This window comes from Schistocerca piceifrons, chromosome 6, assembly GCF_021461385.2.
Source record: "Schistocerca piceifrons isolate TAMUIC-IGC-003096 chromosome 6, iqSchPice1.1, whole genome shotgun sequence".
In the NCBI taxonomy this organism is placed as follows: Eukaryota; Metazoa; Arthropoda; class Insecta; order Orthoptera; family Acrididae; genus Schistocerca; species Schistocerca piceifrons.
The window spans coordinates 349,785,972-349,812,863 of NC_060143.1; the positions used below are offsets into that span (position 1 = coordinate 349,785,972).

At 39.4% G+C, this 26,892-nt stretch overlaps 1 protein-coding gene across 2 annotated transcripts in view; it reads right to left on the reverse strand.

Annotated features, from left to right (window-relative positions):
- LOC124802449 (trafficking protein particle complex subunit 12) overlaps positions 1 to 26,892 on the reverse strand; it is a 135,510-nt gene that overhangs the window by 63,903 nt on the left and 44,715 nt on the right. For both annotated transcript variants that reach the window (XM_047263236.1, XM_047263235.1), the window contains exon 5: positions 14,968 to 15,219. In XM_047263236.1, coding sequence (XP_047119192.1) covers positions 14,968 to 15,219 — 252 coding nt within the window. The remainder of the gene's footprint in view (positions 1 to 14,967; positions 15,220 to 26,892) is intronic.

Genomic DNA, 26,892 nt, shown 5'->3' on the forward strand with positions numbered 1-26,892 from the left:
GTCTCAGATTGGCAAAGGACAGAAGAAGCAACACTTATAATGTTGGGAGTATATTGTATACAGTATATTTGAGAAAAAGTCGATACCATGATCATCGAACATGAATGGCCTTGTGGGTTGGGACAGGTGGAGAAATTCCCAATACCAGAACATGCACTGTGTGAGGCCAACACCCATTTCTTCAGGGAAACCACTGACTTCATAACTAGATATTAGTTTCAACAACTAAGAAGACTGCCTCCAGCTAAAAGAAGGGTAATCATCTTTGACGGTGCCCACCACTCGTACTGGTGAAACATCAGGATGATCATCAAACAAACATTAGCTGCAGATCCCAAGATGAAAGCCAACAGGCAATACGTCAAAAACTTAGGAGTTTGCCGATGACAATGTACTTCTATCAGAGACATCACATGACACTGAAGATTAACTGAATGGAGTGGATAATGTCTTGAAAAGAGCTTGTAAGATTAACTTCAACAAAGGAAGAATAAGGGTAATGATATGTAGTCAAACTAAATCAGATGTTGCTGAGGGAATTATTTTAAGAAATGAGATACTAAAGGCAGTAGATGGGTTTTGCTGTCTGGGCAGTAAAATTAAGTAATGATGGCGAATGTAGAGAGGGTACAAAACACAGAATGGCTATAGGAAAGAGTTTCTAAAAAAAGAGAAATCTGCTGACATTGAATATAAATTTCAGTGTTCTGTCTGACTTGTTGCCTTGTATGGATGTGAAACACAGATGATAAAACAGACCTGATAAGAAGTGAATAGGAGCTTCTCAAATGCGGTGCTACTGAAGATCAGATGGGTAGATGGAATAACTAATGAGGAGGAGGGAGGTGGACTGCACTGTAAAAATTGCACATAAACACTAAAGTGTGACTACAGTAAGCACATTCAAATGGATGTAGGCTGGAGTGGCCATGCAGAGATGAACCCACAAGACAGACTAGTGTGGGGAGCTGCATCAAACCAGTCTTCGGAAGTCCACATCCATGACAACAATATCGACAACAACACACCAAGCACATAGCTATCTGGACTTTGAGCTTTGAATTTGATTAAGCTAGCAACTTGGACAGGGAAATGCTTGCTTCTACTTTCTGGTACTGTCCAGAGACCTACATCATAGCAGATCTTTGCTACACCCAACAGTGGCTTTCTTTCAATAAACCGTTTCGCCATGGTCAAAGGGAGTGTACATTTGGGCATGTGTGTGGTAATGTGTGTACTTTTACTAATAAAAGAGCAAGATCTCAAGAGATAGTATGCATAATGTTCCCAGTTATGTGTTTCAATATTCCACACATCAGTCCGCTATAGGTGAATGATTGCATTTCCCTTATTTCACATATTGTTCCAGCCACAAATTTTCATTATTTTTTATATGCTGCCAATCTGGCTCTCTTGTTCCCCATACCCATTTAACTTTGTTACTGCTTTTCTTTACTTATTTAAAACTCATTATCCATTCTTTATTTATTATGCCTAAACTTTCTTCTCCTCTACAGTATCCACCTTCAAAACAAACACGGCCACCCTCCATTGCGCAATTTGAATGCCTGCTGTTGTAACGGTCTGCAGCACAGACACTGTAATAAACAGTGCCATACTAGAATCCCTGCTCTCACAGTGACGGTCCCTCTTTGAATATTTAATTCCAGGGTTGTTTTTAACATCCTTTCCCCTCCCAACTTCTACTGCCCAGTCAGACTGTTAGCCAATCACGTGTGTTTATTTATGATCGCATTATACAATCACGCATATTATTTACAATCACACGAGTTTCTTACTGCAGCATGCATTAATTTGCTACTGACCATATTTTTTTATGAGTATGCCTACTACTTTCTGCTTCTTTAAAATATTTTCTCATCTTTCCTCTTAACTTTCTCTGCAGCTCTCCATACAGTACATACCATTTATTTCCATTATGATGATTCAACATTAAATTTTAAGCTTCTTATTTTCAAACTTCCTTTTAACTATTTTTCAGTTTCCCCTTTTGTCTCCAACAATCCAAACCATGAATCACTGCTCATTCTACCTTTGCCACTTCTAAAAACTCTCCTTTGCCTTTGCAAAACTCCAATCACACATCCTCTTTCTGAAACCTGTTTGGCACTTAGTATTCCAACTAACAGGCTTACCATTAAAATTAGCATCTCAGGTTGTCACCCATCCTACTATAAGAACCTTCACTTTTTCCAATTCCATCAGTCCCTCACTCACACCAAGCTGGTCCTTCATTATCATACAATCCAAGCTCAAACCACACTTGACAGCCTCGACTCCTTTCACAAAATCATTTTACTCTGCGACTAAATGCCTTCACTACAACAGAAATTCTTGCCCTTCAACAGTTGGAACAACATTCCCAGCACCATCTGAGGAAGCTGTCCCTGCCACTCCTACCTTGTTTCCACTAGTGATTACCCATGGTGAAGAAAACACCTCCCATGCTAATCCAACCCCTCCCATCCCCTTGACAACCCCCTCTTAGCTCCCTGGCTATGCCTTGCTCCACTCTTCTACATCCTCAAAAACTTGCTCGACACACTGCTCCTGAACGCCCTTCCTGTAACACTGTTGTCAACATTTCTGCAAAATCTCTGACCCCTGCAGATGTCTTAATACTTTCTAACGACATCACTTTCAGACCCAGAACTAAGTTCTACCATGATGGACTTGTAAAGGCTCTTCTTTCCTTTACTTGTTCTCTGAAGTGGCAACATTTCATCATCACACAACCCCAAGACAACTGCCAACCAAGGGATCCTCCCCATCTTCCATCCAGTCACCCCCTGCTAATCTTTCAGAAATTCCTTACTTCTAGTCTGACCTCATCTTCTTTCCCTGAATCCCTCTCCAGAGAGTCGCAGCTCATTCCTTTGGTACACACAGCAATCCATAAACAGCAATCCATAACCTGAAGACCAATCCAGACCATAGCATGCTTCCTGCAGATAAAGTGGTCATGCAACATTGTGACTATGTGGATGAGGGTCTCTGCCAAATTTCCAGTACCTCTGCATACAAGCCTTACAACCATGATCCCATCCCAAACTCCAACATGACCTCCAGCAGCTGCTCAAGGTTTTAGGTCCATCCCAAAACTTGACAATTGAATCAATCTACCTCCCCACAACAACAACCTCCCCTCCCTCCCTCCCTGTACCCCTACCTTTTCTCTATCCCCCAGACCCCACAAACCCAATCCCCATGTGTCTTCCAAAAGGTCATCCCATTGTGACTGGGCACAAGGCTCCTACAGAATTAACTTGTGCTTTTGTTGACCAACACATCTCATCCTACATTCAAGATACTGCTCACTTCCTTCACTGCCTCCTCACAGTTCCATCATCCTTGTCTGTCAAACCTTATATGCCAACATCCCCCATACCCACCATCCCCCAGTCCCACCATCTCTTTGCTAATCCTCCTAGCCAACCACAGCATGGCCACAACTGTTTCACTTTTGAATGCAAAATCTATAAATAATCTATAAACAATCCATAGTACTGCCATGGGTACCTGTGTGACAGTATCCTATGCCAACTTAGTTATGGGCCACATGGAAGAATCCTTCCTATCCACTCAATACCTAAATCCCTTGTCTGATTCATATTCATTGAGACATTTTTATGATCCAGGCTCATGTTGAGGACAACCTTTGCTCTTTCCTCCATAACCTCAACACCTATTTCCAGATCCTCTTCACCTGATCCTTCTTAAATCAGCAGACAATTTCCTGGATGTTGATCTCCACCTCTCAGATGGCTCTATAAACATGTCTGTTCATATCAAGTGCACTAACAAGCCACAATACCTCCACTTTGACAGTGTCAACCATTTCAGATCAAAAAGTCTTTTCTTTACAGCCTTGCCACCCACAGACACCACATCTGCAGTGGAAAGCAGGAGTTTTCAAATTATACTTGTAGCGTTTCGAGAGCCTTTATAGACAGATAATATCCTATCCAGCTCATCCGTAAACAGATTCCAACACCACCTCCTCCTCTGACATCAGTAAAACTGTCAACCAGTCCTCTGATCACCCAGTATCACCCTGGCCTTCACAAGTTCAACCACATTCTTCGCCAAGACTTTGACTATTCCTCATCATGTTGGCAGATGATTGATATCCTACCCAAAATCTTAACCATTGCTCTGCTGGCCACCCAACTTACAGAATACCCTTGCACACCTCTATTTCAATCCTGCACCCCATGGGTCATTCACTTGTAGCTGACCCAGTTGGAAGACCTCTTTCATACACCCACAAACCACCTCCTACTGTTGTCCAGCCACAAGCAGTTGCCACCCAATAAAATGCAGGGTTACTTGTGAAAGCAGTCATGTTGTGTGTCAGCTGAAATTACTGTACACCATTCAGTGTCAGCATGACAAGTAACCAACTATCTGTTCGCACGAATCACTGTCAAAGTGTGAATTTCCCATCCAGTTGCTACACATGTGTCACATCACAATACAAATGATTTTAACAGCTTTTTCATTACACAGACCATTTGTATACCTGCTTCTAGCACAAGTTTCATTGAACTACACAGCTGAAAATTGTCTCTCAAGCAGTCCCCCTACCCTAAACCTCTACTAACCTGATTGCCACTCCCCCCCCCCCTTTCTGTTCACACTAATCCTTCTCCATCCAGATATTTTACTGTCTTGTCCTGTCACTCTTCTCTCCCCCTCCCCCCACATGGGCTCTCTCTCTCTCTCTCTCTCTCTCTCTCTCTCTCTCTCTCTCTCTCTCTCTCTCTCACTACCCCGACCTCTCTCTGCCCCTCCCTTCCCCCTGTTTTCCACTCCTCCCCTTTTGTTTCTCTTCTCCTTGTCTGGCTTTTCATCTCCAGCTTCCTCTCCTTTTCCCCCTCTTTCCGCCCCACTCTCTTTCACCCTATCTGTCTATCTGTTTTATGCTCTACTCGCTGTACTTCTTTCCTCTTGTCGTGCAACCACTAAGCCATTTGTTGAATTAGTGCCTCTTTCCCACTACACTCTCCTAGTACATTTTCCCATCCCCTCCCCCATTGCTTTCAACCCCAGCAACTGCTTCTAATAATCAGTCTCACCATGGCCAGGGAGTGTACGTTTCGGTGTTGTGTGTGGAAATGTGTGCACTTTCACGAGAAACAGAGCAAGAACTCAAAAGCTAGTGTGAATAGTGTTTCCTGTTATTTGTTTCTATGCTCCGCACATCAGTCTGTCATAAGTGAGTGGTTGCCTTTCTCTTATTTTACATATTGTTCCATCCACAAATTTCCATTATTCCTATTGATAAATGAAAAGTGCTTCAGAATAATTACTGCATTTTACAAAATCAATTTTCACAACTTCAGTTTACAGTAACAAGTGCCAAAAATCTTAGTAGCAACAAGTATTACTTTATTTAAATGCAAATAACACTCTCTCTCTCTCTCTCTCTCTCTCTCTCTCTCTCTGTGTGTGTGTGTGTGTGTGTGTGTGTGTGTGTGTGTGTGTAGAGAGGGTGGGGGCAGGGGCGTGCGCGCTGGGAGTTCTGGTGGTAGAGTAAAAATGATCCGCAAAATGTATTAAAGTGAACTTTAAACCAGGAATTTTCTCCAGTAATGGAACGGCTAGGTTCAACAATTTTTGAGATAATCCATGCACAAGGATAAGCATAGATAATAACTACAATTACAGTTAAATTCTGTATAAATTCAATCTTTGTGAACAATGAGTGTTGCAATACAGACCAAATGTGATGAGTGAAGATACTGTGCATCATTGGTGTCTTTTGTTTATGAGTAGAAGGATGAATGTTCAGGATGATTGCAGAAGAGGCCATCCATCTATACTTAGCAACTAAGCACCTGGAAAATTGAAGAAAAATTGAGCAAAAACTGGTGTTTCATGGTGTGTCAGCTGACTTGTTGCAGATTTTTTGTATGAGACCATGCCTAACATTTTGGGTATTACAAGTACTGTGCTTGTTAGGTTCCTTAACATTAAGGTAGCAAAATTTTATACAGAGGATTTTGTCAATACATTTAAGAGAGATGGTGAATCTAGTGAAAATAACAGTTTCAGTTGCAGAATTGATTTTATTGCTTCATTCATTGCTTTATTCATGATGCGCATTTTGCATAATACAAGGCATTTTCAGATTGATCTATGTTAATTACAACTGTATAAGAAAGGATGAACCCAACCCATAATTGGAAAAATTGCAATTCTTTAACTTACAGTATAGTGTTGGTAAATGGGTTTTGGTTGCCACAATTAGGGCATCAGCAAAAACAGACTGCCCTCGTGATACATAGAAAAGTAAACTGAATATATATATGTGCTCATGTTGTACGTTAAAAGTGTAACATCTAATAACCTATGGATGAATGAAATAAATTAAAATATTGAAAAAAAATATAGTGCTTGGCTTTACAATGGCTATGGTCTATATGGGTAAGAAAATGGAAGAAGATGTAAATAACTACCTTTTGACCAGTGGATGCAAAGCATCTTATTTTATGTACATTCCAAACTCAGTAGTGCCATTTGAGATCTTATATCTATTTTTACACACTAAGATATGTCTAGGGACTGTACTTGTGACAGGACACAAGGAGAATTGGCTGCTATCCACCAACAGCTGGAAGCAGCATTGGCTACCACTGACACACTTTTGGTTAATGCTCAAAGTTGAGGCAACATCGGGGCACTACTAACGAGACCTGTGACACCTTTGGTGCCGTTGGACACCCCTGGTGACCCGGGTGTCACTGCATCTTCTGAAATGCAATATCTGGCGGGTCTGTCTTCACTTGAGACTGTATGGCAGACAGTGGTGGGTTCATGTGTCACTGGGTGGAAGGCAAAAGAGGGAGCAGGTTGTGTGGCTGGCTCCTATGCCTTAGCAACAGGTATGAGGTGCTACCCAATGTTGATGATAACTCTGAGCCAGCACGGGACGCCTCTCCCATTGGGCCAGTGGCTGATTTTTCTGCTCAGGCCAGACAAGTGCAGAGGATGTATATGCTTGTCACTGGGAGCTCCAATGATAGGTATGTGATGGAGCCCCTAAGGGAAACAGCAGGTAAGGTGGGAAAGAATGCCAGTGTACACTCAGCATGTTTGCTGGGGAGACTTGTCTGTGATACAAAAGAGGCCCTGCTGGTGGCTATCGAGAGCACTGGGTGTAACTGGCTGCTTATAGTGGCACATGTCTGCACAAATAATGCCTACCACTTGGGTTCTGAAGGCATCCTTGGCTCCTTTCAGTGGATGGCTGATTTGGTGAAGGCAACCAACACTGCATGCGGGGTGCAGGCTAAACTGTCTATTGGTAGCATTGTACCCAGGACTGACCGTGGTCCTCTGGTCTGGGGCAGAGTGGAAGGTCTAAACCAGATGCTGAGATAACCCCCGCTATTGGGCACAGAATTGTAATGTTCCCCTTAACAGGCCAGGCATGCACTACAAGCAGGAAGTGGCTACTGTGGTAGTGGAGTACGTGTGGTGTGCACATGGTTTTTTCTTTTTTCCTTTTTAGGTTAGAGAAACCCTCCCTTGGGATCAAAGGCAATTTGCGTTATAAATTAGCCCATGTGTCCTTGGAAAAGGTTCATTAATACAGATCAGAGTCGGAAAAGGTTAATATGATTTTAGCATACTGCAGGTGCATCCAAGGAAAGATCCTAGAATAACTATCATTTACTGTACGTTATAATGCACAGACAGTATTAGGGACAAAAAATTGGTTGGTTAACAACAACAAAATCTTAAGTCCAGATTGGAATATTTATCGGAACTTACATATGACTCAAATCAGCACAGCACTGTGCCAAAAAGGTACTTTTCACATGGGAGTTAAGCTTTATAACAAACTTCCTGAAAACATAAAAGCTATCACTGAGGTCAATACATTTGGAAAATCTCTAAAGTCATATTTACAGCATCACTGCTTTTATTCCATTGAAGAATATTTAAATTTATGAAATGTGTTATATAAATAATTGTGTGTAAAGTGTATTATTGTAAGCTTAAATATGTATTATTGTAAGCTTAAATATGTATGCCTTGAAATTACTTTCAGCCTGTATATTTATAACTTGACTTGTCCAATGTCTTATGCATAAGCTGCTATGTAGACAACAGGACCAATAAAATACAATCTACAATCTACAATCATAAGGACTGGTTAGGTGCCAATGGTAGTGGCGTGTTTATTGCAGTAAAAAATTCGATAAAATCTAGTGAGGTTATCATGGATTAAGATTGTGAATCAATCTGTGTAAAGTTAAGTATCAAAGATCAGTAAAAAATGGTAATTGGATGCTTTTATAGACTGCTTGGGTCAGGAGTGCTAGTGGTAGAGTGCTTCAGACAGAACATGCAGAATATCATTAATAATATTCCTGAACATGCTGTCGTAATAGGGAAGACTTCAACTTGTCTGGTATAGATTTGGAATGCCATACTGTCAAAATTAGTGCCAGAGACAGGGATCCATTTGACATTGTTCTGGATGTCTTGTACAAAAATTACTTTGAGCAGTTAGAGAACCAACTGGTGAGGGTAACATCGTAGACCTCCTGGCAATAAACAGACCTGAACTTACCGAACCAGTTAATGTAGAGGAAGGTATCAGTGATCATAAGTATGTGATAGCATCTATGACAGTCAGTGTGGCAAAGGATATTAACAAAGGTAGGAAGATATTTTTGCTTAGCAAGAGTGACAGGATACAAATTTCAAAGTATCTGAGCAGTCAGCATCAAATATTTGGTGATGAGGATAAAGATGCAGAAATGAATGGAAAAAATTCAAAGGAATCGTGCAATATGTCCTACACAGGTATGTCCTAAGTAAGATCTTAACGGATGGGAAAGATCAACCATGGTTTAATAGCCATGTTAGAAAACTGCAACATAAACAAAGAGAACTTCAGCTCAGATCTAAGAGAAGTAAAAACTTATTTGATAAAAAAGTGGAACATTCATCGTATGAATATCAAAATGGCAAATATTGAAATGGTCGGTCGTGGAATAAAAACACAACTACAACCCTTAGTAGTGGACGAGATGAGATACCTACAAGATTATACAAAGACTATGTGAAAGAACTTGCTCCCTTCTAGCAGTAATTTATTGTAGATTGCTTGAGAAATGAGGGGTAGCTAACAACTGGAAGAAAGTGCAGTTTATTCACGCTTTCAAGAAGGGCTCTGTAGGACAGATGCACACAATTATGGACCTATATCGTTGATGTCAATCTGCTGTAGAATTATGGAACATGTTTTAAGCTCCACAATTATGACATTCTTGGAAAAGGAAAATCTCCTCTATTAACATCAACATGGATTCTGCAAACAGAGATCCTGCGAAACTCAGCTCGCTCTGTTCCTCCTTGAGATCCACAGTGCCATAGACAATGGCACTCAGGTTGATGCTGTTTTCCTTGACTTCAGGAAGACATTTTACACCGTCCCACAATGCCATTTAGAGAAAAAAATATGAGCTTATCGAGTATTGGAGCAGATCTGCGATTGAATCCATGACTTCCTTGCAGACAGAACTCAACAAATCACTCTTAATGGAACAAAAGCAACAGATGTAAAGGTAATTTCTGGAGTACCCCAACAAAGTGTGATAGGACAGTTACTGTTTACAATATATATAAATGATCTAGTAGAAAGCGTTGGATGCTCTCCATGGCTGTCCCCATATGATGTTAGTAATGAATTGCAGAAAGACCTCCTGAGAATTGATGAATGGTGCAGACTCTGGCAGTTGACTGTGAACATAAATAAATGTAACATATTGTGCATATGTAGGAAAAGAAATCCACTACTGTATAGCTACACTATTGATGACAAACTGTTGGAAACAGTATCTACCATAAAATATCTAGAAGTAACTATCTAGAGTGGAATGACCAAATAAAACAAATGGCGGAAAAAGCAAATGCCAGACTCATACTCACAGGAAGAACCTTAAGGAAATGTAACTCATCCATGAAGGAAGTGTCTCATAGGATGCTTGTTCAACCAATTCTTGAGTACTGTTCGCCTATCTGGGATCCCTACCAGATAGGACTGTAAAAGAGAGAGAGAGTAGATCCAACGAAGAGGGGCATGTCTTCTCGGGATTCTTTAGCTGGCACAGGAGCTTTACGGAGGTGCTCAACAAACTCTTTTGGCTGATGTTACAAGAGAGGCATTGTGCATCGTGGAGAGATTTACTATTGAGATTTCGAGAGAGCACTTTCTGGGAAGAGTCAGACAACATATTACTCCCCCCTCTGTATACATCTCTCATAATAACCATGAGGAGAAAATTCAAGAACTCAGAGCCAATACAGAGGCTTACCAACAATCATTCTTCCCACACGCTATTCGTCAGTGGTACAAAAAGTAACCTCCGCTACACACCATTAGATGTCTCGCAGAGCACGACGCAGATGTAGATCTAGATGAGATCCAGCCTGTGTTTAGTTTGTCACATGATAAATATGGCCGACACATCATTCTTCATTTTCTGGTCCGACATACTTTACTGAGCACTGTGCCACATCCTCCCTACAGCAAGCATCTGTTTTTAAAGGTAGGTGATGTTGGTATACCATTAGTTAAGTTGCAGAGTTTTACAGTTGTTATTTTGAAGCATTTTTAAACACCATTAAATTTTGTATATAGTCAATAGTACAGGAAACTTGTGCTATTTTATAGTAGCAGTGTCTATAGCAAAACTACCTTAAAACTCAAGTGTATTAGAACATACACTATGTGATAAAAAGTATCTGGACACCCCCAAAAACATACATTTCTCATATTGGGTGTATTGTGGTGCCACCTACTGCCATGTACTCAATATCAACATCAGTAGTCATTAGATATCATGTGAGAGTAGAACAGGGTGCTCCACGGAACTCACGACTTTGAGCGTGGTCAGGTGACTGGGTGTCACTTGTGTCATATGTCTGTACATGAGATTTTCACACTCCTAAACACCTCTAGGTCCACTGTTTCCAATGTGATACTGAAGTGGAAACATGGAGGGACACATACAGCACAAAAGCATACAGGTCGAGTAATAGACAGACATCTATCCAGAACATCACACAGGAATTCCAAACTGCATCAGGATCCACTGCAAGTACTATGACAGGTGGGTGGGAGGTGAGAAAACTTGGATTTCATGGTCAAGTGGCTACTCATAAGCCACACGTCATGCCGGTAAATGCCAAATGACACCTTGGATGATTGAACAGTGGAAAAATGTTGTGTGGAGTGACAAATCATGGCACATAGTGTGGTGATCCAATGGCAGGGTGATGGTATGGTGAATGTTCGGTGAACATCACTGCCAGCACTTGTAGTGCCGACAGTAAAATTAGGAGGTGGTGGTGGTGTTATGGTGTGGTTGTTTTCTTTATAGAGGGGGCTTGCATCCCTTTTTGTTTTGTGTGGCACTATTACAGCACAGGCCTAAATCGATGTTTTAAGCACTTTCTTAGTTTACACTGTTGAAGAGCAATTCGGGTTGGCGACTGCATCTTTCAACACAATCGAGCACCTGTTCATAATTCAGGTAATTTTAGGTATGTCCATTGATGAGAGATTAAATTGGAAGAAACACATTGATGATCTGCTGAAACGTTTGAGTTCAGCTACTTATGCAATAAGGGTCATTGCAAATTTTGGTGATAAACATCTTAGTAAATTAGCTTACTACGCCTATTTTCACTCATTGCTTTCATATGGCATCATATTTTGGGGTAATTCATCACTGAGGAATAAAGTATTTATTGCACAAAAGCGTGTAATCAGAATAATAGCTGGAGTCCACCCAAGATCATCCTGCAGACAATTATTTAAGGATCTAGGGATATTCACAGTAGCTTCTCAGTATATATACTCTCTTATGAAATTTGTTATTAACAACCAAACCCAATTCAAAAGTAATAGCAGTGTGCATAACTACAATACTAGGAGAAAGGACGATCTTCACTATTCAAGATTAAATCTAACTTTGGCACAGAAAGGGGTGAATTATACTGGCACTAAAGTCTTTGGTCACTTACCAAATAGTATCAAAAGTCTGACAGATAACCAACAAGTATTTAAGAAGACATTAAAAGAATTTCTGAATGACAACTCCTTCTACTCCATAGAGGAATTTTTAGATATAAATTAAGAAAAAAAATAAAAATAAAAAATAAAATAAAAAATAAAGAAAAACAAAAAAAAACACAAAAAAATAAAGTTGTTATATTAACTTAAGTATGTTGTTAAATTAACCTAATTATGTCATGTATTGGAAAATTCGACTCGTTCCACATCATTACGAAATATCGTATTCATGATCCATGGAACTAGTATTAATCTAATCTAATCTAATCTAATCTAACAGCCTGTGGCGGAGTTGTTACACAACAGTAACATTCCTGTAATGGACTGACCTGCACAGAGTCCTGACCTGAACCCTACAGAACACCTTTGGGATGTTACAGAATGCCGACTTCGTGCCAGGCCTCACCGACCGAAGTCGATACCTCTCCTCAGTGCAGCATCCCATGAAGAATGGGCTGCCATTTGCCCAAGAAACCTTCCCACCTGATTGAACGTATGGCTGTGAAAGTGGAAGCTGTCACCAAGGCTACGGGTGGGCCAGCACCAATTGAATTCCAGCATTACTGATGGAGGGAGCCACGAACTGGTAAGTCATTTTCAACGAGGTATCCGGATACTTTTGATTACATAGTGTATTTAGTGAAGTGTTTAGAGACATGATCCACTGAGAGGTCTTTAAGATTGTGTACCGAATGCATGTAGTCACATAGCAGTAAAAAAATCTACTTCATAGGTTATCTGGTAGTGCTGATGTTATGGCATGAAAAATAAGTTCTAATTTGGATTATACTAATCAACTAATGTTGTGATGAGTTGACTAAGTTATGCAACACAGTACAGGGATATGTCCCTCCTCCAAAATTCCATTAGTGTGCAGCATGCGGTGTGGAAATAGGTTGTAAGTGCTTTGGCATTGCTTAAGCAAGTACAAACACAGTTTTCTATGATTACTGTTTGGCCACTCAAATTAGTAGTATATGTGGAGTGGTTTGTACATTGCAATATGGAGTAATAGATTGAACTGTGGGCCTGTGCGGGGGAATGTGAACTGAGGGACAGATCATGCTTTGATGGTACAAGATGCGCCAAATGGAAAGAGCACTATTCAGATGAACTGTATGGTTTATTTTGCTGTGAAACCAAAAATCTAGGTAGTAGCACCATTCATATAAATGAAGTGGTTATTGCTGCAAAACAAAAAATGAAGTAAGACAAGTGTGGAATGTATCAAAAATATAACATTTAGATGAGCATTATTTTTCTGATGGTTTCATAGCAATAAGTACTTCATTTGTCTGAATGGTGCCCATATCTAGATTTTCAGTTTCACAGCAAAATATACTTTCGTCACAATGTGCACAAACATCTGACGCAGACATCTCAGGACTGCTGGATTTGGTCGGGGGTCCCATACCTTCGCCTGCTCATTCCCCAGACATTAATCCCCCAGACTTTTGGTTATGGAGATGCTTTAAGGAATTGGTCTACGCCATGCCAATCAATGATGTGTGAACACTACAGGGTTGCATCTTTGGGTATACTTCAAAGTGTGCTTCATTCCGTGTGCCGGAGGGCAGAGGGGTGCACTGTCATGAATGGATGCCACATTGAGCACCTCATGTAAACATTTGTATATCTCAGAAAGCATGCATTTCGGGACCCATGTTTATTGGACTTATTTTTCATATTTAATGAGTACTAGCATCTCTAAGTATTCCACACTTTTTTTTTGAACACTCTTTATTTAAAGTGGTGTATAAAACAAAGGTTGTCATCTTCATTGTTTAGGATAGGCTCTATGAATAGATTTATAAATCCATAAGTCACACAATGAAGTCTAGGTAATTACACTTCACACTATGACCAATACACGTGTGAATGTTTCTTCTATACATCTTCATTAAAATGAAGCTATCTCATTTTAGAAGCATGTACAAATTTACTTTTAATTTTACAGTAAACCAGTTAGAATACTGCATATGCTTATTGGGTAGCGGTTCTGTTGAATGGATGTACACAAATATTGTCAACAAGAATCTAAAATGATCATTAAGATTTTTGTAGCTCTGTTTTCCAGTGCTTGCCGAATACTAATAATCCATTAATTAAAGAGCTGTGATGTGGACTAAATGACATGTTAATTAGATCATCATGCATATAAATAGAAACACAAGTGTCTGAAACAGGCAGAAAGCTATTGCCTGCAACATTTACATAGCCAAGCAGAATTTCATTGAAAGACTTGCATTAGTTGCTAATTAAAAAGAAGGTACACTGAATGTTCCACATGGTTTGAAGCTACAAAACTATTAAAAATAAACATTGTAACAGAGACTGAAAGAAAGCTTACACTGACAATATCAAACACATCTGAAACACATACAAAACAAGAAACAGTGTCTTGCAAAACTGTGATGCTTTACAAAGAAGAAGTGAAGAAAACTGACAGTGAATATGACACAACAGCTCAGGAACGCTTTTTCTACTAAACAAATTAAACCTGCAATGCATTTATTAACGAAGAAACAAATTACTGCTAAATTTTTGCAGAATTTTGAAATTTTTTGTCCTCAATATTCTCTGGTCCCCTACCAATAAGTAAATTGACAGATTTGAAATTCAACAGTTCTGTAAAAGAAAAATCTCTGCTTAATCTTGAGATATATAATAATAAGAGTTCAAACAATGGAAAATCCAAGATGGAATGTAACAATATTATGAAAAGAAAAGTTGCTACTCACCAGTAGCGGAGATGCTGAGTCGCATATAGGCACAACAAAAAGACTGTCACAAATAAAGCTTTTGGTCAGTAAGGCCTTTATTAAAAATTGACACATGCATACACATACCTTGCGTACAGTTGCTAGCAGAATATGGAGACGACTCAGTGCTTCCTGGGGCTTTCCAAGAAATTGTGGTAATTCAGCCAGAAGCAACCGAAAAGAAAAAGGAGCCAGAGATCCAATACGGCCACCATATAGCTCAGGGTAGAACTGAAAATACATATCTGGTCGATCTAATGCTCCGAATGGTTCAGCTTCAACTTCTGCCAATGAAAATGACCGAAGTTTCACTAGAAGGGCAATTCGAGTGAACCATAGCTGAAAAGAAAAAAAATGCTTATGAATGTTAAAAATAAATAATTATTAGCTGAAGATTTAATGTCTGTAAATAAGTCAGCAATCATATTGTGGCACTTTATTTGTAAAGGACTATGTTGATCACACAAATTTTAGAATTCACTATTACTGGTTTCGGCTAGTGCCATCTTCAGATCTGTTACAAATAAATAAAAAATAGTGGTGTAACCAACTAAGTTCAATTAGCTGAAGCTAAATCTATAGCAGGCCTGGTGATACACAAGAAAAATAAAAAATATTTATATATTTAACAGGCATGTATATCAGCCATACATACCTTAAAATATTCTGATGTATTTATCAATGTCAAAATCTATAGCTGTAGGTATGTAGTAAGTGTTGGTGATGCCCTGCATGCATCTGGTATTTATACAAATAACTGAGGCCAGCAAAGGGCACTATTGCTACAGTACAAGAACAACCAGCCGGCCGATGTGGCCAAGCAGTTCTAGATGCTTCAGTCAGTAACCACGCGACCGCTACGGTCACAGGTTCGAATCCTCCCTTGGGCTTAGATGTGTGTGATGTCTTTAGGTTACTTAGGTTTAAGTAGTTCTAAGCTCTAGGGGACTGATGACCTCAGATGTTGAGTCCCATAGTGCTCAGAGCCATTTGAACAAGAACAACCAGTAACATAAGTTTAATAGTTAAAATGCAGTATGTGTAATCATTAATTAAAATTACTTCACATGGCAAAATGAGTGTCTGACAGTTAAACATGATCTGACATACAATATGTGGAATTAGATCTATGCTTAAAATCTGCATAATATGTGTAAAGAGTAATAATGGGCAGGCGATAAAACTGAAATATGTGAATTAGCAGAAAGAATGAGTGGAATGCATTTAAAAAATTAAGTTCACACTGGTACTGGAAGAGGATGGAAGTGCAAGTTATGGAACTTATGTTAACTAAAAGAGATTATCATATACAGGAAGACGATGGCTACTGACACGATTATAAAGGTGAAATCCTGTCACCCTAAGAAACATAACTGGTCACACTTCATAGCCATGATCAACAGGGTGCTAAAACTACTATTACACCTACTGCAGGGTTCTCTTTTTTTATATGTAGGCTGCAATTTAAAAATTCACCTACCTCAGAACAGCGTCTGCTCGATGTCCCATCACTCGGCAATGTAGATATTTAAAAGATGATGTAAAAGCAGTGTTGATAAAAAACACCATCTAATATCTACAATTACTGAGACCGCGCAACTCTAGTAATGAAATAAAGTTATGTAGAAAAACTGTCAATAAAAAATTTATCGGGCGGTAAGATAATGGATTGGATTATGTAAAATAGCGTCCGAAATTTCCACACAAGACTGTTCATTTGTTCGTATAACCAAAGAAACTGTACTATTCAGTCCACATTTAAACTATTGCTTATTTTCATCAAGTTCACAATTCATACACTCATTTTGCACGCACAGCTGCCAGAAATCTGTCCAAATACGAGCCGAGTTAAACAACTTTTCCACAGTCATTAATTCCACCACTAACATGAGTTATTACATTCGGTCCTTCTGGTGGATTTCAAAGAAGAAATTGCTCACCAAAAATGCTCAGTGGTTGAATACTGAAACATGCCACGCAGATACTACGAAGGCCAAATTTTCACATGCGGATATCATTCCAACGATACAGATCTAAAACTTCCAAACTTCACAAAACTGTCTGTAACTACATCAGTGTTAGTCGTGATACGTATCAAATGCAAGGAACTCAATATTCATTCATTTTACACATTATTTTGACTCACACTAGTAACATGACCATCTGCATTCAAAGCAAGCGAGAGACTCCCTTCTTGTGGCCTCACTCCCAGTATAACTATCAGGTAGTGAGTGGGAATTGTCTCAATTCCGATTGGCTAACCATACTCACTGCCAATCAGAATGTTCGCTCATGATCATACTCATGCCAAAACTGGCCTGCACCAATTCTTACATACGGACGAATCTATGTCATTCTGATATACTAATATTAAAATAATGTTTAATAAATAAAAACTAAAAGATAATAATTCTGAAAATATACTTTAGATACAGATCTTACTCCAGCTGACTTTCTGGCTCCTCTGTTACAATAGCAATCACACCTAGACGTACATCATCAGCAAAGTGGATAAATACCTTAGGAACATTTTCCCACAACAGGCTTGCGTAGCTCTTGCAGGTTACTTAAGACGGTATATAATGCAACATTAGAATTTCATGAATGTCCCATGTACACACTCTCATTCACTCACATATACTCCCACAACAATATTAGACGCCAATAATAATTGTGTTTGATTTTTATATTACAAAAACAAAAAGTAATTAAAGTTTTAATATGAAAATCTCAATTAATTAATTCTGCACACTGAGAGTTCTGCTTACGATTTCCAATTATATCAAGAGATAAACAATTATATTTCCTAACTGAATTTAGTTTCCCCAAGTGTCAGTTTTTGATTTTTTTAGCATTTTTTTCTATCTCTGAAACTATGACAGTTACAAAGCTGTTTTTTTTTCTATCTCTGAAACTATGACAGTTATAAAGCTGAAATTGGGATACAATCTTCTCCTGAATGTCAATAGGTAGTGTATCGATTTTGAAAATGATTGAATAACATTTAATATCATTTATATAGGTTCTTATTGGTGGTGAATGTATGTGTCCAGTAAGAGACATTGGATACCTTTCCCACGGCAGGTAGTGACAGATGCGCATGTATCTCCCGGTTAGGCCAGCAGATGTCAGTCCCCGAAGTTACATGCAACTAGCTATCCTAAAACAAACATTCGCTCGGAACAAACTTGCGACGCTACACTACCGACGAAGTGGACAAATTAAATCTTATTAGACAAGTAGCCATGCCAAATGGATACAGGGACTATGATGTAATGAACCTTTATAATAAACTAAAGTAAAAAAAAAAAAAAATACATTATAAGAAGGAGGCAACAGATCCAGAGGGCAAGAAGTTTGTTTCTCTGCCATACGACAGTGTATTTCCCAACAGAATTGCACAAGATCTCAAAAAGCAAAAGTAAAAATTGGATTTCAAATGAAAGGTACAATTGATTCTAGGCTCCGCCACAATGTTGGCAACAGCAGCAACAAATATTCAGAATCTGGTGTCTATAAAATCAACTCCCAAGACTGTGACAAATTTTATATTGATCAGATGGGAAGGAATTTCACAACTCATTTTAAAGAGTGTACATATAGCCAAAATAAGAGCACTTTCGGTATACATCTGGACAAAGAAAAACATGCGGCAGGAAACATAGAGGCTAGTTGGAAATGTTGTATAAGGTACCAAATGGACACTTACTGAACTTACTCAAAGAAAGAAATTTATGTACACAGATAGCAGCAGCCAGAATTACTACCGAATGAACAGGATGAGTTTAACCTGAATGCTTATTTTGATGTATTCAGAAACCTACCAGTTTGAGCAGCATCAAACACCACAGTAGCTTAGTGTGCGGTCGCATGCTTTAACCACCAGCAGCGAGGAGACTGGGCCTTCTTCCGCAAGCTCCACCACAGGAAAACAAGAACTTCATACAGAAAAGCCACAAGGTTGCGTCATTGAGATCCTACTCTGGATGTGCTATCAGCTATTGAGTTTTTAATTAATCACTGTTTTGTTAATTATTTTACACTTACAGTTATGATTTCATTGTTGTCATGTTGGGAGGTTTTGATTTATAGACACGATGCTATTTTTAACTTTTTATTACGGCCTTTACATAACTGTGTGTTATTTATTTTGCCAAGCTAAGAGCTTCCATTATTACTCTTTACACCTTTTATGTGGATTTTAAGTGTGGATCTGATTCCAGATATTATATGCCAGTTCACGTTTTATCATCAGACACTCATTTTGCCCTGTGAAGTAATTTTAATTAATGACTACACATACTGCATCCTAACCATTAAATTTACAATACAGGTTACTCATTTACCCTCATTATAATGCCCCCTGCTGGTCTCAGTTATTTGTATAAATATCAGATGCATCCAGGTCATCATCAGCACTTACTGCATACCCACATGTATAGATTTTGACATTGATTCATACATCAGAATATTTTAGGGTACTGGTATGTATGGCTGGTATACATGTCTGTTAAATGTATAAATATTTTCTATTTTTCTTATGTATCACCAGGTCTGTTATGGATTTTGCTTCAGTGAATTAAATTTAGTTGGTTACATCACTGTTTGCTTTTTATTTGTAACAGATCTGATAATGGCAGGAACCAAAATTGATAAAAGCAAACTGTAAAATTTTTTGTGGTCAACACAAACCTGTACAAATAAATAAATAATTTCAGGTACTTTTTATGGTTATGTATGTAAATGTTAATACAAAAAATTGGTACCTTCAGTTTTCACCAATGATTTCAGGAAATGTTAATATCAATTTTTAATGTCTACTACAGTTAAAACAAAAAAGTTGTGTACAAATTTTTCATAAATTATTTAATGAACGGACACACTCAATTTACAGTATTACTGCAGTGGCACTAAAAGTGGTTACTATTTTCATTTGGGTCTCACTATTGCCGCTTGTTATCAATGACTAGATTTATTTAGCTTTGAAGTTTGCTACGACTTGTGATCTACAACTAGTCGCCTTTATCTGAACTCACCAAAAGGCTTCTGTTACATTCACAGTAGAATTATGACTATGTACATAGCATTTGTTGCAAATGTGAAGTTCACTTAATTGTGCTGATGCCTGGTACATTTGTGAGAGAATAAAAGACTGTAAAGAAAAAATAAAATGAAATACTCAGATTTTGATAAATATATATTCCTAAGACTATAAAATATGTCAATCATTATCGTTACTCCCCTTCTTCCTTCGATTTTTCAATAGCACAATAGAAAAACAGCTGTCTGTATGCTCCTATATAAACCCTGTTTTTCTCATATTTTCATTATAATTCCTACTTAAAATGCATGATGGCATCTGGTTAGTCCATTATTTCCGTGTTCTGTGGAGCAGTTTCACGACAATATGTTACACAGTGTGTCTGAAGGTTTACAAATACATTTTCCCTTTAGCAGAATCATTTTCACTGAGTTTTCAAATCCCTCAATCTAGAAATCCCCCTCTCCCCCCCCCCCCCCCCCTCTCTTCGCCGCCCATCCCTTTCCCTCTCCTTCACACACACCCTCCCCCACTAGTAGTTTTTGAAACTTATCCAGTAACTTTTCACAAGAATACCACCTTTTATGGCAACAATTTACATCTATGTTATACAGCATTTCTGCTGCACACTTGTAGAAAATCGACTCGTTAATTAAATTTTAGCATGATCTGACAATGGATCCAACACACTGAATGCTGCAATCTTATTTACGAGGTCTGTTCAAAAATTCCGGAACTTTTTCCACAAAAATTTTCTATGCTTACCTTTTACTTATTGTGCATGGTCCCCTTCAAACTACTCTGATCCATAATTGATACACCACTTCCAATGCTGTTTCCACTTCCAGAAGCAGCCTTTGTACACATGTTGCTGGATCATGTGAAGTGCCATCTGTGAATTTTCTTTCATTTCATCTATTGTTGCATATCTTCGTCCTTTCAACAGGGTTTTCAACTATGGGGTGAAAAAAAAAAAAAAAGTCCACGGCTGCCAGGTCTGGAGAGTACATAGGACGAGGCAGCACAGTGATTTCGTTTTTTGTGCAATTTGTGCAATAGTCACGCACCAACAGGGAAGAACGTGTCTCACATTTTTTAACAGGCATTGCAACACATCCCGATAGCACCATCGATTAACAGTTTGTCCCTGTGGCACAAATTCATCATGGACTACTCCTTCAAAATCAAAGAAAACTATCAGCATGGTTTTGACATTTGACCTGACCTGACGAGCTTTTTTTTGGTCTTGGAGAACCTTTGCTGATCCATTGTGCAGACTGAACCTTGGTTTTCACTTCATAACCATAGACTCACATATCAGCACCAGTTATGATTCTCTTAAGGAACTTCTTGTTCTCACTTGCGTGATCCAAAAGCTCTTCACAGATTGCAAGGCAAAGGTCTTTCTGGTCTTGACTCATAAACCATGGTATGGATTTGGCAGCAACATGACGTATTCCAAGATGCTGTGTCACAATTTCATTACATGATCCAACTGAAATGTTACATTATTCTGCAATCTCTCAGTCAGTTAGCCTTCGATTGGCATGCACAATTTTGTTGACGTTCCCCACATCAGCGTCACTGGTTGAAAGCATCCTGAACGAGGGTCATTTGTACCTTCTGTCTGGCCACTTTAAAACAATGTGAACCATTTGTAACACCGAGTACAGCTTAAGCACTCATCACTATAGGCTTCCTGCATCATTTGTTGTGTCTCTGCAATGGTTTTCTTGAGTTTCACACAAAATTTAATGCAGATGCATTGCTCCTCTAACTTTGACATCTCAAAATTATTAACTGAGCGACACAATGTGCTACTCAATACAGCACTGAAGTATAAATAACAGACATACAACAATGAAACCCAATTTTTCATACTTGTAATGCTTTCCCTTCTTTTTGATTTTTTCCTCATTATCCACCATGCTAGCTTTTAATGTCCTATTTACATATTTAACTGATGTGACTGAACCTAACAATGTATCACTAATGTTACCCTCCTACTCAAGGACATCAACCATCATTTAGCCATGATGAAGGCAAAAAAGCAGTTATATGGACATTTGACATCATTCTGTGAAAAGTACATAAATGCTATGTTTGAAGTATTAGATAAAAACAACAGCTGAGTAACATGAGAGGAGGGGTAATGTCTCTTCTCAAATTACCTGTTTCCTCCTAACATAAATATCCACATATAAAGTAAATTAAAAGGAATTCCCATAATTATCAGCATGAATATGGAAGTTAATAGGAATATAAAAAAGTGAGGAAGGTTTATCTGTTTAGCAAGAGTAATAGAAGGCAGATTTCAGACTACCTAACAGATCAAAACGAAAATTTCTGTTCCGACACTGACAATGTTGAGTGTTTATGGAAAAAGTTCAAGGCAATCATAAAATGCGTTTTAGACAGGTACGTGCCGAGTAAAACTGTGAGGGACGGGAAAAACCCACCGTGGTTCAACAACAAAGTTAGGAAAATACTGCAAAAGCAAAGAGCGCTTCACTCCAAGTTTAAATGCAGCCAGAACCTCTCAGACAAACAGAAGCTAAATGATGTCAAAGTTAGCGTAAGGAGGGCAATGCGTGAAGTGTTCAGTGAATTCGAAAGTAAAATTCTATGTACCGACTTGACAGAAAATCCTAGGAAGTTCTGGTCTTACGTCAAATCAGTAAGTGGCTCGAAACAGCATACCCAGACACTCTGGGATGATGATGGCATTGAAACAGAGGATGACACGCGTACAGCTGAAACACTAAACACCTTTTTCCAAAGCTGTTTCACAGAGGAAGACCGCACTGCAGTTCCTTCTCTAAATCCTCGCACAAATGAAAAAATGGCTGACATCGAAATAAGTGTCCAAGGAATAGAAAAGTAACTGGAATCACTCAACAGATGAAAGTCCACTGGACCTGACAGGATACCAATTCGATTCTACACAGAGTATGCAAAAGAACTTGCCCCCCTTCTAACAGCCATGTACCGCAAGTCTCTAGAGGAACGGAAGGTTCCAAATGATTGGAAAAGAGCACAGGTAATCCCAGTCTCCAAGAAGGGTCGTCGAGCAGATGCGCAAAACTATAGACCTATATCTCTGACGTCGATCTGTTGTAGAATTTTAGAACATGTTTTTTGCTCGAGTATCATGTCGTTTTTGGAAACCCAGAATCTACTATGTAGGAATCAACATGGATTCCGGAAACAGCGATCATGTGAGACCCAACTCGCTTTATTTGTTCATGAGACCCAGAAAATATTAGATACAGGCTCCCAAGTAGATGCTGTTTTCCTTGACTTCCGGAAGGCGTTCGATACAGTTCCGCACTGTCGCCTGATAAAGAAAGAGCCTACAACAGAATATCAGACCAGCTGTGTGGCTGGATTGAAGAGTTTTCAGCAAACAGAACACAGCATGTTGTTCTCAATGGAGAGACGTCTACAGACGTTAAAGTAACCTCTGGCGTGCCACAGGGGAGTGTTATGGGAACATTGCTTTTCACAATATATATAAATGACCTAGTAGACAGTGTCGGAAGTTCCATGCGGCTTTTTGCGGATGATGCTGTAGTATACAGAGAAGTTGCAGCATTAGAAAATTGTAGCAAAATGAAGGAAGATCTGCAGCGGATAGACACTTGGTGCAGGGAGTGGCAACTGACCCTTAACATAGACAAATGTAATGTATTGCGAATACATAGAAAGAAGGATCCTTTATTGTATGATTATATGATAGCGGAACAAACACTGGTAGCAGTTACTTCTGTAAAATATCCGGGAGTATGCGTGCGGAATGATTTGAAGTGAAATGATCATATAAAATTAATTGTTGGTAAGGCGGGTACCAGGTTGAGATTTGTTGGGAGAGTCCTTAGAAAATGTAGCCCATCAACAAAGGAGGTGGCTTACAAAACACTCGTTCGACCTATAATTGAGTATTGCTCATCAGTGTGGGATCCGTACCAGATCGGGTTGACGGAGGAGATAGAGAAGATCCAAAGAAGAGCGGCACGTTTCGTCACAGGGTTATTTGGTAACCGTGATAGGGTTACGGAGATGTTTAGCAGACTCAAGTGGCAGACTCTGCAAGAGAGGCGCTCTGCATTGCGGTGTAGCTTGCTGTCCAGGTTTCGAGAGGGTGCGTTTCTGGATGAGGTATCGAATATATTGCTTCCCCCTACTTATACCTCCCGAGGAGATCACAAATTTAAAATTAGAGGGATTCGAGTGCGCACAGAGGCTTTCAGACAGTCGTTCTTCCTGCTAACCATACGCGACTGGAACAGAAAAGGGAGGTAATGACAGTGGCACGTAAAGTGCCCTCCGCCACACACCGTTGGGTGGCTTGCGGAGTATAAATGTAGATGTAGAGTAGATTGGACTAGTCATAATTTGTCGTCAGTACACTTGACAGTATTACACTATAGTGGCTGTTTCTGCTTGTTAATGCGTAACTTGATGTATTCTACACCAATGAAGTTCTCCTCCATAACGGGATTTACCAACATGATACATTAATGTATTAACACTATATCAAATACTGCATTTTATTAAAGTTGCCAAACAGATACTCTTTCCTGCACACAGAAACATCAAAACCAAACTAACTGAGAATGTAACTCATTATATCCAGTAATCTGTGATTTATGTTAAGGCCACATACAAACAAAAATAATCAGATTTTGAAAATGCAGTGTAACTGGATACCTAAAAAACTTGCTCACCCAACAGTGGTAGGAGAATACGTATATAAAGAGGGGAAGGAAGAGAGGTGGACTCCCCTTCTCATCCCGTCAGGTAAGTCTCCCCTGACCCGAGGTTCTGGGTGACTGTTCTGAACTCTCCCCATTTCTAAACCTCACCAGTCCTTTTCCTTCAACCCTTCCCTTCCCCTTCAAGCCCTTTGCCAGAAGAAGGCGACAATGGCTCCGAAAGTTGGAATGAAAAATAGTATTGCTGTGGGAAACATGCTTATTGTGGCTACTGATTCCCTAAAAAAATCTTACCTGTTAGAAATTAAATAATTAATTTATGTAAAGCAAAGGAAAGGCAACTACTTACCTATAGAGGACTGGTGTATGACACAAAGAAACACACAACAGAAAACTGTTAACAGTAGCTTTCGAACTCTTTTTCTAGTAAGAGTACAACCATTCACATACACAATTACATACACACACAAATGTACATGCTTGCTGTAGTTGCGAGACTGATTATTGAATATCAATTGTTGAAAGCAATAGCCTAGGAGATGCAGGTTTGGGAGGTGGTTGGGAAGGATGCACAGGCCAAAGAGGGGGTAGCAATGTAGTGTGAGGTGGGTGTTTCATGAGATGACTCAGCAGCTGTACAACAAGATGAAAATAGTTCAGAGGGTACAGCAAATAAGGGATAGAGATATACAGGAAGGGGGGATGGGGAGGATGAAGTGGAGGAAAGTTGTGGTGAAGTGGGAGACAAAGTGGCGAGAGAATACGGGAGAAGGGTGGAAAAAGGGGGAAGAGGGGGAAATGGGGGACTAGTGGAAAAAGGATGACAGACACAGACACAGAGTCAGAGAGAGAGAGAGAGAGAGAGAGAGAGAGAGAGAGAGAGAGAATACTTGGATGCAAGAAGAGTGGTGGGAGAAGGCAGTATACAATCTAGATGGGGAAGGAGTGATGTGCACAAAAGAGAGAATCGAAAAAGTAAGTCGAGGCAATGGGAAATAAGTTAGCAGAGGTTAAATTCAGGGGGCTTGCAAGAGCATATGCTATGCTGAGAGAGAATTCCCAGTCATTTGGCCCACTGAAACTTGTACTGGAAGGGAGTATCAAAATGGTCTATGTAGTGAAGCAGCTGTTGAAGTCATTAGTGTTGTGCAGCATGTTTGGCAACTGGATGGTTAAGTTTGCTGTTTGCCACAGTTTGGCGATGGTCATTCATGTGAGTGAACAGTGGATTACTTGTCATGCCTACACAGAATTATGTACACTAACTGCAGTATAGCTTATATATAACATGGATGCTTTCATACATGGCCCTGTCTTTTATTGGGTAGGAGATGTCTGTGACTGGACTGCAGTAGGAGACGGTGGGTGAATGTATGAGGCAGACCTTGCACCTAGGTTGACCACAAGAGAATGACCCATGAGATGCAGGATTGGAATATGGATTGATAGGGATATTCTGTAGATTGGGTAGGTGGCAGAACATTACTTTGGATGATGTGCATAGAATACTGAGTACGATATCCCTCATCTCAGCACATGACAACAGGTATTCAAAGGCCTGGTGAAGAATGCGATTGAACTGGTGATACTGGGGGATTAGAGGAAGGCTGGTTGGTGCATTTTTAACAGGGTTACTGAAGTTAGAGGAGGAGATGGCACGGGAAATCTGTTGTTGGATGAGCTGAATAGGATTTGTCTGTCAATAAAGACTCTGGTAAGGTTGTCAGTATATTTTGACAATTCCTGCTTTCCACTGCAGATGTAGCATTCGTGGGTGATGAGCCGTTACAGAAGAGACTTTTTGGCATGGAACAGTTAACAGCTGTGAAAGTGGATGTATTGTTGTTGGTAAATGCACTTAATATGAACAGAAATATTTATGGAGCCATCTGAGAGGTGGAGATTAATATCAAGAAATGTGACTTACTGAGTAGCAAAGGACCAGGTGAAGTGGATTTGGGAATTGGTGGTAAAGTTATGGAGGAAGGAGCAAGGGTTGTCCCTGCTACAAGTCTATATCATGAAGATGTCAGCAATGAATCTGAACCAGACAAGGTGTTTTAGGTGTTGACCAGAATGGAAGGATTCCTGCAGATGTCCCATAAATAAGTCAGCATAGAAAGGGGATGCTAGGCTGCTGCAGTGTGAGACATGTTTATTACGTTAGGATCCGACACAGAATTCTAATGCACTGAGTTTGTTCTTGCCACACACATAACAGAAACTTCTGAATCAAAAGAAAAGTCTGTTGTGCAA